Raw genomic sequence first — 18499 nt, forward strand, 5'->3', positions numbered from 1 at the left:
AATCAAACCCTACTAATAAAAAAAAATGAAAACCAGTTGCAAAGTCTCTCGGAAGATCACTCTCTACAGCATACTAAAAGTTAATTTAAAGGTGAACAATCCCTTTAAATATCACATATGGCATGGGTATCCCAGTAGTTATTTTGTAAGGATATATTCATAACTAGACAAGGACCCTGCTTCGTATATACTGCACCAATGTGCTATACTAAATAACTCTGGAATTATTACTTGTAAATATAAAAATTAAAAATGGGGGTCCTACTGTAGATATACCCTTATGTAAAATGATTGTTATAAGCTCAAGTGGACTGGGCTGTATTATACTTCTTATAACAGCTGCTGGAGAGAAGATTTGGATGTGGATTAATAATTATGCTCACATGAGCAGATATATCCTTGAATCCTTTAACAGTGGAGCAATCTAAACTGATAATAATCCTTGGATTGATGAAAACTACGTAAGTGCACTTTGATTTAGTCCAGTTTATTAAGGCTGCTGTAGTATGAACCCAATTGTATTTTTCCATTAACTAACACTGTGCTGTATTTCAGCCAGCATTCATTGCAATGCTTTGGTTTGAGGGGCCCCTCTCACAGGTTTTGCCTGCATATTTTTAAAGGGATTGTTCACCGTTGAATTTACTTTTCATATGATGTAGAGAGTGATGCTCAGAGACAACGTGCAATTGATTTTCATTTTTTATTATTTGTGCTTTTTATTTAGCTTTATATTCAGCAGGTCTCCAGTTTGCAATTTCTGCAGTCTGGTTGCTAGTCCAAATTACCCCAGCAACCATGCACTGATTTGAACAAGAGACTAGTATATGAATATCGGAGGGACCGAATAGAAAGAGGAGTAATGAAGAGTAGCAATAAAAAATAAATAATGAAGTCCAGTTGGAAAGTTGCTTAGATTTGGCCATTCTATAACATACTAAAAGTTAAGAACCACTCCTATTAACTATTTGGTGCTGGTAATAACTGATATTAGTTTTATCACTAAATAATTCCCATATTCATTGAAGGTGTGACCCATTGCTACAAATGGTTTGTCGTTGTTGCACGTTGTGTATTATGTGCATCGATGCCCATGACGAAGCTCAGATTGACAAAATGTTGTGTTGGTTTTTTGGGAAACGTGCATTAGAGCAATGGTTTGTGGTTGATTAGAACATATAATAGGTAATTTAGTAATACACCTGTTTGATATGCAGGCATGAAAAGGATCACATTGTCCACAGATGGTTTTAATTCTCATTATAATTCCATAGTAAAGTGGTATTATATGTCATGTGTGATGTAGCCATAAAACCTCAGGCCTTATTTTGGTTGGCAATCAGCAACCCAACACCACCAAACCCCCCCCCCCAGGATTCAAAGGGCTTTTCTGTTGGACAAGTCATTCTTCTTGCGCTAATAGATTGACGGGGGAATGGGCAGTGGCAATAGAGGACTGCAGAGTGGTTGCACAATAGCAGGTATGAGCAACGAGGTGTGATCTTTTTGTGCACTGCTTGAATATTGAATTCTTTTCTTAAGAATGCAAGACCTCACAATAAATACCGGATTTCTATTCAGAGCAACCTGCTCTTCCTGATTGTAACGTTTTTTCAACAAACACCCGATTAAACAAGCTCTGTATCTTCTATGTTCTTTTGTCTCCTGCTTCTCAAAGTTCTATATCTGATGCAGGGAGAGGTTGTAGGCTTTTGTCTACCTATAATGCCAGACTCTCTTCACTTGGGAACATAGTCAAGCTTATAATGGCGCTCACATGCAAAAAAACAAAAACAAGTTCATTAAGGAAATTGGCATTAAATAAAGTATATTGTGTTAGTATAGTATGTAGTCATTGCATGCTCTTACACAGGCATATACTCTTGCATTCTCCTGTAGTGGTGCTTTCCACCGAACAGGAACTAAAAGGATCCATTCATTGGCTTCATGTGCCCATTGCACAGCGCTGAACTGCCGTACACAAGTGAAATGGCCACATGGGGTTCTAAAAATAGCCAATCATATCCTTTCTATGTTTTCTTCCACATGTGTAGCTCGTTCTGTATGAAACCCCCTCAAAACTGACAGTATTAGAAGTTATTAAGTTTCAGTCCTTTAAGTCTTTCCTTGTGGAATAAAAGTAAGCCTGGAGTTGGTCGTTTTCTACTGTTAGTTTTGGGATATGACCTGGCCTTTAAGGGCAGTGACAGTGCTTCTCTGGGCAACTAATTTCTTGCACTCTCAAGTAAAATCTTTCCCATGGACAAGAATGTGAATCGCTGGTGGTAAAACCAATGTGTCACTTCAGTCTCCCAAAATCACTTGAAGTTGCTACAAGAGGAAACTTCAAACGATTTTGAGAGACTGGAGCTACACATGGGTTTTACCACCAGCGATTCACATTACATTTTTGACTATGGGAAAGCTTTTACTGGAGATTATAGGAAAAAATTCGCCCGCAGAAGCAGAGATTTATCACTAGCGATTAATCTCCTGGTGTGTCACTGCCCTTAGGGTTTAACCACACGGGCTGATTCAGGGAAATTTAGTTGCCTGGCGACTCATAGCCTCTTCTGCGGGGCGACAATTTCCCCGAACTGCCTTCCCCCTGCTATAATGACAAAACGCCAGCGCCAATGCACTCGCGGCACTTCGATTTCCGGTCACCTCTTCAGGGGTAAGGCAGAAGAGGCACCTGCCTAGGGAGCAAAGATGTGGGGGCGCAGGGCAGGTACCTGTTCAAAAGTCTATTGCCTACCCCTATTCCGATTGGTTTGCTCCCCTGCTGCTCTCGCCTCTCTCCTGCCCTCCCCTCAATCACTCCCCCCTACCTCCCCTGCCCCTTCATTACTTCCCCCCCTACCATCTCATGGTACCCTTGCAACCAGATTGCTGAAATTGCAATTGGAGAGCTGCTGAATAAAAAGCTAAATAAATCAAACCCTACTAATAAAAAAAGAAAGAAACCCAATTGCAAAGTCTTTCAGAATATCACTCTCTACGGCATACTAAAAGTTAATTTAAAGGATATATTCATAAACAGAATGGTCAGTGGCAATAATGGATTGCAGAGTGGTTGCACAATAGCAGGTATACAGTGGTGTGAAAAACTATTTGCCCCCTTCCTGATTTCTTATTCTTTTGCATGTTTGTCACACAAAATGTTTCTGATCATCAAACACATTTAACTATTAGTCAAAGATAACACAAGTAAACACAAAATGCAGTTTTTAAATGAGGGTTTTTATTATTTAGGGAGAAAAGAAATCCAAACCTGTGTGAAAAAGTAATTGCCCCTGAACCTAATAACTGGTTGGGCCACCCTTAGCAGCAATAACTGCAATCAAGCGTTTGCGATAACTTGCAACGAGTCTTTTACAGAGCTCTGGAGGAATTTTGGCCCACTCATCTTTGCAGAATTGTTGTAATTCAGCTTTATTTGAGGGTTTTCTAGCATGAACCGCCTTTTTAAGGTCATGCCACAACATCTCAATAGGATTCAGGTCAGGACTTTGACTAGGACACTCCAAAGTCTTTATTTTGTTTTTCTTCAGCCATTCAGAGGTGGATTTGCTGGTGTGTTTGGGTCATTGTCCTGCTGCAGCACCCAAGATCGCTTCAGCTTGAGTTGACGAACAGATGGCCGGACATTCTCCTTCAGGATTTTTTGGTAGACAGTAGAATTCATGGTTCCATCTATCACAGCAAGTCTTCCAGGTCCTGAAGCAGCAAAACAACCCCAGACCATCACACTACCACCACCATATTTTACTGTTGGTATGATGTTCTTTTTCTGAAATGCTGTGTTACTTTTACGCCAGATGTAACAGGACGCGCACCTTCCAAAAAGTTCAACTTTTGTCTCGTCGGTCCACAAGGTATTTTCCCAAAAGTCTTGGCAATCATTGAGATGTTTTTTAGCAAAATTGAGACGAGCCTTAATGTTCTTTTTGCTTAAAAGTGGTTTGCGCCTTGGAAATCTGCCATGCAGGCCGTTTTTGCCCAGTCTCTTTCTTATGGTGGAGTCGTGAACACTGACCTTAATTGAGGCAAGTGAGGCCTGCAGTTCTTTAGATGTTGTCCTGGGGTCTTTTGTGGCCTCTCGGATGAGTTGTCTCTGCGCTCTTGGGGTAATTTTGGTCGGCCGGCCACTCCTGGGAAGGTTCACCACTGTTCCATGTTTTTACCATTTGTGGATAATGGCTCTCACTGTGGTTCGCTGGAGTCCCAAAGCTTTAGAAATGGCTTTATAACCTTTGAAATTGAACTCAGGTGTGATAAACCACAGTTAAGTTATTTTTTAACAAGGGGGGCAATCACTTTTTCACACAGGCCCATGTAGATTTGGAGTTTTTTTTCTCCCTTAATAACGTAAACCTTCATTTAAAAACTGCATTTTGTGTTCAATTATGTTATCTTTGACTAATAGTTAACGGTTTTTGATGAGCAGAAACATTTAAGTGTGACAAACATGCAAAAGAATAAGAAATCAGGGAAGGGGGCAAATAGTTTTTCACACCACTGTATAAGCAATGAGGTGTGATCTTTTTGTGCACTGTTTGAATATTGAATTGTTTTCTTAAGAATGCAAGACCTCACAATAAAGTTTGGGGAGTTTGTCACCACGCAGAAGAGGCGATTAGTCGCCAGGCGACTAAATCTCCCCAAATCTGCCCGTGTGCTTGAACCCTTAGATATGTTTTTTTTTTTGACCTGGTTGGTAGCTTTCCTAGGAAGTCTTGAGTATAAGACCAACAGCATTTGACAAGTAAAAAAACTAGACTGCAGTAACAGGAACAACATTTTCTTAAAGAAACTTTTTGAAATCATGACTTTTTTTTACTGAAAAAGAAAATATTTTTAAAAACAAATGACATTTCTGCATGATAATCTGCATGACACAACATGGCACGATAAAACAAAAATGTAAACACGTAATAAAAACATTGTTTAATAAAAGGATATCAGGTACCCTGACACATTGAGGCTTCTTGTGATAATGGAGAACATGACAGTCAGTTAACGGATTCAATCATATCAGAAAAATTAATCACCCCATTCACTATAATGTGAACAAATTCCCATAATACTCCTATTAATTGATATTTGATCATTGATTTTAGTGGAGACCCAAAATGTCTGATTAAATTAATTAAATATTCCCCAGCAGGAGTCCACTGAAACTTGGTAGCAGTCAGATCAGAGAAGAAGGTGCTTAAAAAGAGACTTCAGATGAACTCAATTCCTTCATATTTAACATTTCCTACTTTAGTCTCCGGTAAGAGAATTCTACCATCCAATGTAAACGCAGTTATGTATGTGGCTACTTTGCCGTTATCTTCTTCTGACTTCAGAGCCACGATGATTTGATCATCTGTTCCTGGAATGAATTTGAAGGAGGAGAAGCCGTGCGTGGGATTCAGTGTTCCCACGTGGGACATTTTGATGTCTGAGAAGTCAGGAGTAGCACGAAGAAGAATGTTGGAGCCGCGCTTCTCGTCCTCCTTTTCGCTGTATTGTTCTTGACTGGCACGACGGGGCAAGAAGAACCAGCTCTTCAAAGAGTCGCTCCATGCTGCAGATTCATGTATCAAGTACCCTGCAAAAAATTAAACGCAAACAATAAACCTTTCTGTAGCTATTATAAAAATAGTATTCCTTAACGTTTAATGAGCTCATTGTATACAGTAATCAGTATATTAAATAAATGTATTTTTTGTATAATGCATAGCAAAGTATACTAAATACATATATAGAAGCTTCTTGGTTTAAACTAGAGCATGACACATCATGTGGCTATCCCATCCTCTCTTCTGTGGAACTTTATCCACCTACAAGAAGGTGTGTAGCCACAAAAGACAATATAAAGCCATTTGTGTCATGTTACATACTGGTAGTTAGTTACATAGTTAAATTGGGTTGAAAAAAGTCCATCAAGTTCAACCCCTCCAAATGAAAACCCAGCATCCATACACACACCCCTCCTTACTTTTAATTAAATTCTACATACCCATACCTATACTAACTATAGAGCTTAGTATCACAATAGCCTTTGATATTATGTCTGTCCAAGAAATTATCCAAGTCCCTCTTATAAAGGCATTAACTGAATCAGCCATCACAACATCACCCGGCAGTGCATTCCACAACCTCACTGTCCTGACTGTGAAGAACCCCCTACGTTGCTTCAAATGAAAGTTCTTTTCTTCTAGTCTAAAGGAGAGGCCTCTGGTACGGTGATCCACTTTATGGGTAAAAAGGTCCCCTGCTATTTGTCTATAATGTCCTCTAATGTACTTGTAAAGTGTAATCATGTCCCCTCGCAAGCGCCTTTTTTCCAGAGAAAACAACCCCAACCTTGACAGTCTACCCTCATAATTTAAGTCTTCCATCCCTCTAACCAATTTAGTTGCACTTAGTCTCTGCACTCTCTCCAGCTCATTTATATCCCTCTTAAGGACTGGAGTCCAAAACTGAACTGCATACTCCAGATGAGGCCTTACCAGGGACCTATAAAGAGGCATAATTATGTTTTCATCTCTTGAGTTAATGCCCTTTTTTATGCAAGACAGAACTTTATTTGCTTTAGTAGCCACAGAATGACACTGCCCAGAATTAGACAACTTGTTATCTACAAAAACCCCAACATCCTTCAAGGAAACTCCCAACAAACTGCCATTTAGTGTATAACTTGCATTTATATTATTTTTGCCAAAGTGCATAACCTTGCATTTATCAACATTGAACCTCATTTTCCAGTTTGCTGCCCAGTTTTCCAACTTAGAGAAATCCCTCTGCAAAGTGGCAGCATCCTGCATGGAACCTATAGTTCTGCACAATTTAGTATCATCTGCAAAAATAGAAACAGTACTTTCAATGCCCACCTCCAGGTCATTCATAAACAAGTTGAAAAGCAAGGGACCTAGTACAGAGCCCTGCGGTACTCCACTAACAACACTGGTCCAATTAGAAAATGTTCCATTTACCACCACTCTTTGTAGTCTCTCTTTTAGCCAGTTCTCTATCCAGGTACAAATACTATGTTCCAGGCCAACAGGTGACACCTGGAGGCATATTTATCAAGGGTCGAATTTTGAATTGAAAAAACTTCAAATTCAAAAAGACCAACCGTAATTAAGTTGAAGTTTTTTTTTTCGGTCGAATAGGTCAGTTTTCGATCGATTAGGTCGGTATTCGCCCAAATTTGAATCGTGCGAATCGAGGGAATCGCGAATTCGATCGAATTTGATTCAAAGTTTTTCCCAAAAAAACCTTCGATATTTCAAAGTCCACCAATTGACTCCAAGTTGGTTCTAGGAGGTCCCGCATAGGCTAAAACAGCAATTCATCAGGTTTTAGGTGGCAAACGGTCGAAGTCGAATTTTACAGAAAGTAATAATACATTTCTTTATTTGAATTTTTGAATTTATTTCAAATTCGAATCGAATTTGGACTATTCCCTAGTCGAAGTACACAAAAAATAGCTCGAAATTCAAATTTTTTTCATTCGAAAATTCACCTCGACCGTTGATAAATCTGCCCCTTAAAACAGTTCATGGTTTCACATCAGTCACTGCCTCTGCTTCATACCTTTACAGCTTCCATTTGAAATAAAAATGTTATTAATTGCAACTCAGCAGTGCTTGAAGCAATAACTTCATCATTATGACTTGATAAACAGTCTACTAGTAAGGAATAAAAGGTAGAGCATATATATATATATATATATATATATATATATATATATATGTCCTCAAACCAACACTGTGGATGTTACTATAGCAACAAAATCTTTCAGAGAGTACAGAAAAGAGAGGGCTAAACATACTGAGCTACAGGTGCCAAAAACAAGGGCTTTGGATAGAAATGCGGTGCCGTATGTTTCTGGATTACTGTAACAACAGCGACATAGCAGCCATGTGTCAGTGGACATTCATGCCTCCAAAGATGTGCTCAGTGTCTGTGCATCCAGCATTGTAGAAGCTGATACTTCTAATATTCATTGCTCAACTGTGGTGCCAAGTGCTGACTGCACTGTTATCTATCCAACCATGTACTGAGTTTATGAATGAAACCTTTCCAGTAGTTCCCACTTTCCCAAAGTATAACCTTAAAGGGGCGGTTCACCTTTAAGTTAATTTCTAGTATGTTATAAAATAACCAGTTCTAAGCAACAATTACATTTGTCGTCATTATTTATTTTTTATCGTTTCTGAATTACTTGCCTGCTTTTTACTCTTTTCAGCTTTCAAATGGGGGTCACGGACCCCATCTAAAAAAACCAAATGCTTTGTAAAGCTATATTGCCACTCATATTTCTATTCAGTCCACTCCTATTCATATTTCAGTCTCTTATTCAAATCAATGCATGGTTGCTAGGGTAGTAACTAGACTGCTGAAATAGCAATCTGGGGAGCTGCTGAATAAAAAGCTAAATAACTCAGAAACCACAAATAATAAAAATCAATTGCAAACGGTTTCAGAATATCACCATCTACATCATAATAAAAGTTAACTCAAAGGCGAACAACCCCTTTAAACCTGGACACACAGATTCAATGTCATTGGGAGGCTATTATTTTCCTTGCCAACCACATAGAATCAATGTCACTAGCAGGGAAAATGGATAAAAGGGATATAAACCCCCTCCCTAAAATAACATTTTGCCTAATGAAAGAAAATGTTATTTTAAGCAACTAAACATTTTCAATGGGTCTAAAGGTATTTGTAAATATAAATGCAATTAAGCAGCAGTATTTCTCTGTCTCTATCAGCACTACTTGTTCTGACTGTTGAAACAATGCAACAAAAAACATCACTCTTACACTACATTGTTTCAATAGTCTGATCCACCACAGTAGCAATTATTTTCAATATTATGTTTTCAGTAGCAATTATTTTTACAAAGATCTTTGCACAGTGTTAACAGCCATTCATGTGCCCCATTCAGTCTTTGGCTGATGACACCTGCTTGCCCAATCGAAGTTTAAATCAGATACTGCTATATGCTAAGTAACTGTACTAGTAATTCACACAACATAGGATTTATAGGAAGGTCTTTAAAATTATAAAATCGTTATGTTACAAACTAGCATTTACTTCTTGAACTGCATGGCTCCACAGAAACCAGCACAGACTCTTTTGTACATCAGAGGTTACTGGAAACCACCCCTGCAGAAATTTCCATTTTCTCAATATTTACTCATAGATTGATGAGATGCAGCTTCATTAAACAGATTAGTTACTGAGCAGGCACGTTAATTCATTGTGCTATACACGTATTTAAGTTGAAAGCAACTCTCTCTAATTTTAGCTTAACTACAGCGCTCTGTGTTTGTCTATGTAGGTCAGACATAAAAAGGACACAGAACCCCAGGAACAAGAGTCAGACCTGCTATCGTTAGTCTCCTGTATAAGAGAACACATTTATAGCCTAATTCTCTGCTATTCTTTAGAGCTCCATTTTAGACAAAATAATTTATGTCTATATATCTATATATATCTATATATCTATATAGATATATATAGAGGAGAGGATCACCCGTGGGACAGAAACGTGTATATATATTAGGGATACACCGAATCCACTATCGTGGATTCGGCCGAACCCCCGAATCCTTCACGAAAGATTCGGCCGAATACCGAACCAAATCCTAATTTGCATATGCAAGTTAGGGGTGGGAAGGGGAAAACATTTTTTACTTACTTGTTTTGTGGCAAAAAGTCGTGATTTCCCTCCCGACCCTAATTAGCATATGCAAATTAGGATTCTGATTCAGTTCGGCCGGGCAGAAGGATTCGGCCGAATCCTGCGGACAAGGCAGAATCCTGGCCGAATCTAGAACCGAATCCTGGAATATAAATAAAACATGCAGGCAGAGCGCACACCATTAGCCAAAAATAGTACCTGGGTGCCAGTCTGAATATAAATAGATACCAATTTGAGTTGACAGCACTCCAAGGAAGTTTTGAGGCAAAGGTTTTAGCAAACAAAATGTAGGTTTATTGGTTCCAACCTACATTTTGTTTGCTGAAACCTTTGCCTTAAAACTTCCATGGAGTGCTGTCAACTCACCTTGGTGTGTGTGTGTGTGTGTATATATGTATGTGTGTGTATATGTATGTATATATATATATATATATATATATATGTATCTATCTCTCTCTCTGTAAGAGGGCTTTCTTTATTCCGAGGAGACATTTTAGTATTACATTTCTAATGACGTGGACAAGAGTTCTTGAATTATGTGAAGCTTTATTTAAACAGTAGATTGCCCACTAGCTGATATGTTTGTAACAACTGGCTTGATGCCAGGATCTGCCTTTTTTTTTTTTTTCTTTGTGTGTACTTTAATAAATTGATTTACACTATATCAGTGTTCCTGTTCAAAGTCCTTGGCTCAAGAGGAGGCTCTGCACTTCTTGGAAACTGGAATGTTTATTGTCTGGGTGGGGGTGTTGTACGTGGCGAGTACCCACCCATATTATAACAATGACAGTTGGGTTACCAGCAGTCTTATTACTAATTACACTAGGGTGGTGTGATTGGATGACATGTCAAAATGCAAGTGACTCTGGCATGGAATTGTACTAGCACTTCAGTGTTCACACTGTAGAATATGTAATTGGTACCAAACAATATTATCTCAGACATAAAGTTTACTTTTACAGTTAGTTGTGGCTTGCTGCACAGGGCTGAAATCAGCCTGCTAAAATACACAGGCCAAAAATCAGCCCTTGCACAGGCATTAGCCTTCTCTCCTGCCTGCCCCCCGAACCATTTTTTCAGCTCTGGTGCAGGTACAACACTGCTGATTTTGAGTTTCCATTTTCACACCAAAATCAGCCCTGTGTGCCTGCACCTGAGCAAATGGTTCTAGGCGCAGACTGGAGGAGGCTTATGCCTGCCTAGGGGCTGATTTTCTGCATGGTTATTTCAGCAGACTTATTTCAGCCCTTGTGTGGCATTAGCCTAAGGGAAAGGGCACTTATTGAGTATTAAATGCTTCTCTCTGCCTGCAGATTTCAATCATATAGAGAGAAGCAGGTCCACTCTAATCAGCAGCTTTCTATAGCTGCATTGACAGGCACAGCTCGGCTATTCAGCAAGATCTCTTTTCCACATAACTGCGCTCAGGCCAAAGATGTGCTCAGGTGCAGCAACAAGAAGCCCCTTATCCACTTCTCTCCACCTGATTAAAATCCACCGACAGAGAGAAGCATTTAATACAAAACACGTGTCGATGCCCAAAGTACATACCTGAGTTTGCAGACACACAAGTCTGCTAATGCAAAAGATAAAGGTGCTCTTACTCTGTCTGTGCCAGCAGAACATAAAATATTACAGAAGGCACAGGAGAATGCTTACAGGGAGACTGACAAGGCTGTTCAGGTCTACTTTTGCTTATCCACTCAAGTTAGCAGTGATGTAAAGAACTATCTCGGCCTGCACAGCAAACATAAGACTCAAGACTCGAGACCCAAGTGTCCAACCTAGAGAAGCCACTGGCGTACTGCTACAGTTTTCTCCAAGGTGGGAAAGAGTTTCTAAGTAGTGGGAACTCCCAGCAATTACATCACTGTCTGCTCCAGCTGCTTGTTAGAATGGAGGCACATAAAATGGGATCGGCAGTCAGATAGGGGTGAGTGCATCGTAGAACGAGGGACAGTAATTGTCGTGATAAATGCCCCTAGAAAATGATACATTTTTCCTGTATTTATCTCTCTCTTCCTTTAGTGTAACCGCTCACCTGGTGGTTGAATGCCAGCAGCTGATCGCAATTGGTTATAATTTGAAACCCAGTTGTGATGTTGGGTGTCACCCCGTGGTCCAATGACTTTCACCCACTCAGGGTTTTCATTTAGCACAACCCCGGATGTAGTAGTCCATTCCTTCCCCAAACCACCAACATACAGCTGCTCATCCTTAACTGCCAGCCACTCAGCCTTGAAACCTGAAAAACACACACATAACCGAGTTTTACATTTTAGGGCTTTTTCAATACACATTTATTTTACACATGATCATTTCCACACAGGAGTCAGTTGCATCCCTATCCACAGAAATCTAACACTCCATTAGAATATTTCCACAAGTGTTTGTGAAGCTTCTCATTCATCCAGGTCATGGTATATCTATAGAAATAAGTCGAATCAACTGGACTTGCTGTAACGCAAGTCCAGTTGATTTGACTTATTTCTATAGATATTTCCACAAGTGATTACTATTTAGAACATTAGCCAGAATCAGGGCCGCCTTTAGGGGGGACAGGGGGTACGAGTGTCCCGGGCCTGGGTCTGAAGGGGGCCCGGCAGTGCTGCACTTTTAAAAGAGCCGGGCCCCCCTTGACAGCTCCAAAGCCGTGCAGCCATTTTGAAGTCCAGAACAGCCGAAATGCGGAAGTGTTGAAAAGCCGAAGCGGTGGAAAGACCTGAAGTCACGAAAACAGCCAAAGCCCCGAAGCGGCGAAAAAAGACCCGAAGTCACAAAAACAGCCAAAATTGAAGTCCTGAAGCTCGAAGAGACCCAAAGCCACGAAAGGAGGTGAAGTTGAAGTCCTGAAACCATGAGTTCAATTCAACTGAACACCAATTTGTGTTTTTTTATTTTTTTTAATCCCCTGGCCGCCAATGTATTATTTTAATATTCTATAGGCTCTTGCCACCAATGTTTTTTTTTTTAAAATATTCTTTGGGGCTCCAATTTTGTTTAACTTGTAAGGGGGGCCCTGATGCCAATGTTATTTTTTAAAAAATATTCTTTGGGGCCTCAATTTTTTTTTAACTTGTAAGGGGGGCTCTGGCGCCAATTTTTTTTTTTTAACTTTTAGGGGGGCCCTGGCACCAATTTTTTTTTAACTTGTAGGGGGCCCTGACCACCAATTTTTTTAAAAAAAAAAAAAAAAAAAAAAAACTTTCAAGGGGGGCCCTGGCACCACAGTTTTTTTTTTTTAACTCATAAGGGGGCCCTGACCATCAATACCTTTTAATAACTTGTGTGTTTTGGGGGGGTTACCTTTTTTAGCACTGATGTCTTTCTGGTATTTTAACTGTTGTGTGGAGTGGGCGGGATCTGGGGTGGGGCTTAGGGGCTGGGCAAAAATTTTGTTGTACGGGGCCCCGTGATTTCTAATGGCGGCCCTGGCCAGAATGCATATAGTTTATACACAGGTTAATGTGTGACCTATGGAAAAGGAATAACAAACCGTATTAAATGGAGAATGCAATACATCCCCTTGTTTAGTCAGGAGTCAGCGTTCTCACCAGACCCATTTTGCTAGGCACATTGCCTGGCAGTTTTCCCCTACTAACTGGCTCTGTTCTAGCCCAGACTTGCATGCCACTTTGTGCTGTATTAAACAAAGTGTCATCAACTTAGGGAGGAGTAGTGCACAGAAAAGCATACTGTGGTAATCGACTCCAGATATAATGAGTGCATGGATGAGAGTTGAATATGAGACTGAATATAGCAATGTTGAGGTACGCAGGATTTTGTGGATTCCTAAGCAGGAGGAAAAGATGTATGTGTCTTACAGAAAGTAGGACTATCAAATGTGTACATGCTGTTTAAAGGAGAATTCAACCTATAGTTTAAAAAACCACTCCCCCCCACCCTGGGTAGACCCCCCACTCCCTCCAGCCTACTTGGGCCCCCCCCCCGGGCAAATGCCCCTGTGTGCAGATTCTGGCCTCAGAGTTCACCGCAGCCATCTTCTTCTCCAGAAATCTTTGTGCATTGACTGCATTTTCTGCGCATGCGCAGTTGGAGTAAATTTCCGGTCCCGAACCACTGAGCCGAAAGTCATGAAAATTTCCGAAAATTTTTTGTGACTTTGGGCACATGCGCAGTTGTTCCGGACCGGAAATTTACTCCAACTGCGCATGCAAAAAAGAAGGAAGATGGCTGTCGTGAACTTTGAGGCCAGAATATGCATGGAGGGATGAGTAAAAAAATTAGGGGCATTTGCCTGGGGGGGGGGGGGGGGCGGGTTTTTTTAAACTACACGTTAAATTCTCCTTTAAAGTAAAATAAATGTGTTTTAAAGGAATGTCAATATAATGTGCTGTTGCGCTGGTGTGTTTGATATAGAAACACTACTATAGTACATATAAACAAGCTGTGTGTAGCCATAGCAGCAGCCATTCAAACACAGGATACACAGTAGATAGTTGATAAGTTCTGATGAATACCATTGTATGCTATGAAGCTTATCTGTTATGTGCTGTGTATCCTGTGCCTTTTCTCCTTTTTAACTTTGAATGGTTGCCCCCATGGCACTGGTTTCCTAATTGTGGCACGCCAACCCAGCGTTATCCAGTAAAATTTTATAGCTCCTAACCATAACTAGCTAAAAGAGATAGGACCTGCTTATGGATTTAGAAAAAACCTGAAAGAAAACGTTTACATTTAAATAAGGTAGATTTTCTACTTTAGTTATTTAGCAGACATCTATAAAATGAATCATCAAGTGTAAGAAATAAGATGCAAGTTTTAACTGGAGACACATAAAACAGAACTTGCAAAGAGGAATCTAGTGCAAATGATGCATAGATGTCCTGTATTAAAGGGACAAGCGTCTACCTCTGAAATCTGACTTTGTAATTTATGTTTCTCTCTCCCATGCCTTTAAAACAATGTTTCTCAACCATATCCTCGGGGACCAAAATACGGTCTGCAACCCAAAAACTGGATAAGAAAGAATTACATGGCTCATTTAAAATATTAAGGCAGAAACAGATACACCCTTAAAGGAGAATTCAACCTGTAATAAAAAAAAAAACCCTCCCTACTAGCCTATCTGCCCGCCCAGGCAAATGCCCATAATTTTTTACTCACCCCTCACGGCAGATTCAGGCCTTGGAGTTCATGGCAGCCATCATCTTCTTCTTCTCCGGTAATCTTTGTGTATTGACTGCATTTTCCGAGCATGTGCAGTTGGAGTAAATTTCTGGACCCGAATAAATGCGCATGCGCCGAAAGTCACAAAAATGTAAGAAAATTTTTCTGACATTTTCATGACTTCCGGTACATGCGCAGTTGTTTGAGACCGGAAATTTACTCCAACTGCACATGCGCCAAAACTTCAGAAAAAGACAGAAGAAAGAAGATGGCGTCTGTGAACTCCCGTGGCCAGAATCTGCACAGAGGGGTAAGTAAAAATTAGGGGCATTTGCCTGGGGGGGGCAGGTAGGCGGAGGGTTTTTTTAAACTACGGGCTGAATTCTCCTTTAAATGAAGGGGACACATTTTTGGGTCCAGGCCCAGGTTAAGAAACCCTGCTTTAAATTATGTCCGTATCATCCAGTTACCTATGAATTTCTTGCTTTAATTGTAGCAATAATTTTGTCACAGGGATACCTGTTAAAGGGAAGGTTCAGGACTTATCTTTTGTTGGTGTATCTTTGTTTATAGGCATACAGTACATATTACAGGCAGTTTAAAACTAAAACGTTTGTAGCCTGGGAGTAGTTTTTGTTGCTGCTGTTGGATTCCAACTCATAAAACATGGGTTTATTCACTTGGCTTTAAACAAATACATGGGCTTATTACTTTGTGACTATATAAAACAATGTAAACATCAACAGTAAACTTTACTGAGCACAAAACCACTTTATGACTGAAATCCCATTGCTTTGCAAGTTTATGTAATGGAACTGTCGAAAATTAGTTACTTAAAGGAGAATTCAACCTTTAACTAAAAAAAAACCCTACCCCCTACCCTACGTAGACCCCCCCCTAACTTTTTACTTACCTCTCTGTGAAGTTTCAGGGATCGCAGTTCACGGCAGCCATCTTCCGTGTCTTCTTCCATCGCTTTGGCAATATCTGTCCATTTCGGCGCATGCACAGCTGTTGCAATTCCTCCAACTGCACATGTGCCGCTTCGCCGGTCTCCGTCTCAGATTACCGCAGACGCGGAAGATGGCTGCTGTGAACTGCGATCCCTGAATCTGCACGGAAGGGTAAGTAAAAAGTTAGGGGCATTTCCCGGGGGGGGGGAGGAGTCTACATAGGGTAGGGGATATGTTTTTTTTTGTTAATGGCTGAATTCTCCTTAATAGGGATAGTATACAACCCTTTTTAATATGAGAGCAATGAACAGGACATGTTTGAATGTGTGTTGTACAGTAATGGGACCTGTTATCCAGAATGCTTGGGACCTGGAGCTTTCCAGATAAGGGATCTTTCTGTAATTTGGATCTTCATACCTTAAGACTACCAGAAAATCGTGTAAACATCAAATAAACCTAATAGGCTGGTTTTGCTTCCAATAAGGGTTAATTAAATCTAAATTTGGATCAAGTACAAGCTACTGTTTTATTATTACACAGAAAAAGAAAATCATTTTTAAGAAATCTGATTATGTTATTATAATGGAGTCTATGGGAGACAGCCTTTCCATAATTTGGAGCTTTCTGCATAACGGATCCCATACATGTACCTATTTTTTTAATTAAGAAATGTCTTTTTTTCATGGAACCAGTTTCACTCCCTGTTCCTTCCTGGTTTTCATGAGCATAGAAGTATCTGATAATGGTTCTGATAAAGAACAGCAATGGTTTTCATATGAAAGAAGGACTCGGCGTGAAAGTCAATCGTTTACATAACAATTTAGGCTGCAAAAAAGAAAACGTGTCCATCCAGTTCAAACTGCTTAAAGGCTAGCTTATCCAGAACAAGTTGAAAAACCTGATCTGAAGCCAACAGGGATAAATGTGAGGGTGAGGGCTTATTTGTCGTTTTGGATATCCATGTAACTATAAGAAAGTGAACGTCGCATCCATGTTTTCAGATATCTGCAGTTTTTGTTTCGCTGAACCTAAACAATCTGTAGATGTCACATGTACAGTATGGCAATTGCTTCTTCTATTGGATACAAATAATAAGACACACTAAGCAAGGTATCCATGCCCGTTTTAGGAACGAATTCTGATACTTTCGATACTCACCCTTGCCCACAGTGCCGTCTCCATCTGTGAGAATGACCCACGGCACAGCTTTACTCCCCTCGATTCTGTACACCACCCCCGTGCGGTCGTCCACAGAATACAGCTTCCCGTTAAACACAATCAGCTCCGAAAGCTCCATCCCGCGCCCCTTTTCCGCAAGGTGCGTTTCCAACACAATGTCCTCTTTCTCCCATTCGACCGCCACATGGTCTCCGCTGCTGGATAGAGTCAGGTAACCCCTTTTTAGATAGCTGACCCAAGTATTAGCCTTGGCGCTTCGAGAGTCCGTATCCAAATCGGCGATTATTGCAATGTGGTAGCGAAGCCCCTCCGGAGTCCTGAGAGGAGGCGTCAGTGGGTAAGTGTCATTATAGAGCTCCCCGGCCACTTGATGCACCATCCTCCAGTTGTGGGCATTTGCCACCTGTATCCGTGGCCCCGAGGAGCGATGGTAACAGAGAAGTAACAGCAAAAACGCAACTGCAATCCCAGAGAGAAGAATGGCACGCCAGCGCGGCCTGAACCGGGGGTCTGCGGTCTTCGTCATGGAAGCCAGAACTGGAAGACCAGCCACACTGATCCTCAGTGGGCTCATAGACTCTTTACATTCCACTTGTGGAGATTTCATATAGACTTAATGCTGGACCTGGTAGGAGCAAAGGAAGAAATGAATGATTAGAAGCAATGGCTTGTGTAGATACTCACACACACACAATGTATGAAAAGAAAGGCAAGTCTGCACCTGGAAACCACAAGTCAATCCCAGGGATTGTTACTGAAACAACGTGGCACAAGTGATGTGGGACATTAACACACTGCGGTGCCGGCTCGCTGCTTACACTTCCCATAAACCCTCCCGGTCTCAAACAAAATCCCGACGCCACAAGTCTCATCATCTGAGGCTGTGGCGTCACTGCTACACGTATGCGCAGTGACGCGTCACGTAGCCGCCTAGTTGGAGTGACGAGCAAAGACACGGCGTAACACAATTAGTACAGTGTTTGTGAAATGTATTCTCGCGGCTTGCTCTCTTGTTGCTCTACCATCATCTCCGTCCCCACAGTTCCTCATTGTGCCCCAGCCCATGCGCCGCTCTTAATTACATTAAAGATCCGTCCTGCTTCATACTTCTTTCTGCCGGCTTCCGCCACCTCCTTGTGCCGTCCTTCCTGGACTGTCAAACATACTTTGTCCTTCCGCCTCCGTTAATCATCAGAAGTAGTTCCTGCCGCCTCCTCTGTCCATCCTGCGCCGCCAGCCTTCAGCATTCCCCTATGTAGCAGCAGCATTTCCATTCATACTTCCGCGTGGCCTGTAACAGCTTCTCTGCGATTTCGCTTCATCATAATTCTCACTGCACTCCTCCTACACGTTATATATTCTATTGTAGCGTCGCGATTCTGATTTTTACCCAAAATCTAAATTAAAATGATCAGTGGCGTAACTAGATGTTGCTGGGCCCCACAGCAAATTAATTTTAGGGCCCCCAACATATCCAGCGTTTGTCCTGTTTTACCAATATATAATGTTCAAATTGCTCATCAATGAG

At 40.9% G+C, this 18499-nt stretch overlaps 1 protein-coding gene across 6 annotated transcripts; it reads right to left on the reverse strand.

The window, feature by feature from the left end:
* Positions 1–4817: 4817 nt before the first annotated feature.
* On the reverse strand, positions 4818–18219 carry cant1.L (calcium activated nucleotidase 1 L homeolog). Of its 6 annotated transcripts, none has more exon segments than NM_001085904.1 (4): positions 4818–5599; positions 11751–11954; positions 16951–17602; positions 17692–17839. In NM_001085904.1, coding segments are annotated over 3 exon segments (1203 nt in total). In that variant the 5' UTR covers positions 17579–17602; positions 17692–17839; the 3' UTR covers positions 4818–5228.
* Between the last annotated feature and the right edge of the window lie 280 nt (positions 18220–18499).

This window comes from Xenopus laevis, chromosome 9_10L, assembly GCF_017654675.1.
Source record: "Xenopus laevis strain J_2021 chromosome 9_10L, Xenopus_laevis_v10.1, whole genome shotgun sequence".
NCBI lineage: Eukaryota > Metazoa > Chordata > Amphibia > Anura > Pipidae > Xenopus > Xenopus laevis.

Bases quoted from the DNA above. Each gene is read 5' to 3' on its own strand.
- cant1.L (XM_018233986.2), bottom strand. From the start codon at position 17,578: ATGAAATCTCCACAAGTGGAATGTAAAGAGTCTATGAGCCCACTGAGG. The intron at 11,955-16,950 runs GTGAGTATCGAA...TGTGTTTTTCAG, and splicing joins AGACGGCACTGTGGGCAAGG to GTTTCAAGGCTGAGTGGCTG. The intron at 5,600-11,750 runs GTGAGCGGTTAC...AATTTTTTGCAG, and splicing joins TGCTGGCATTCAACCACCAG to GGTACTTGATACATGAATCT.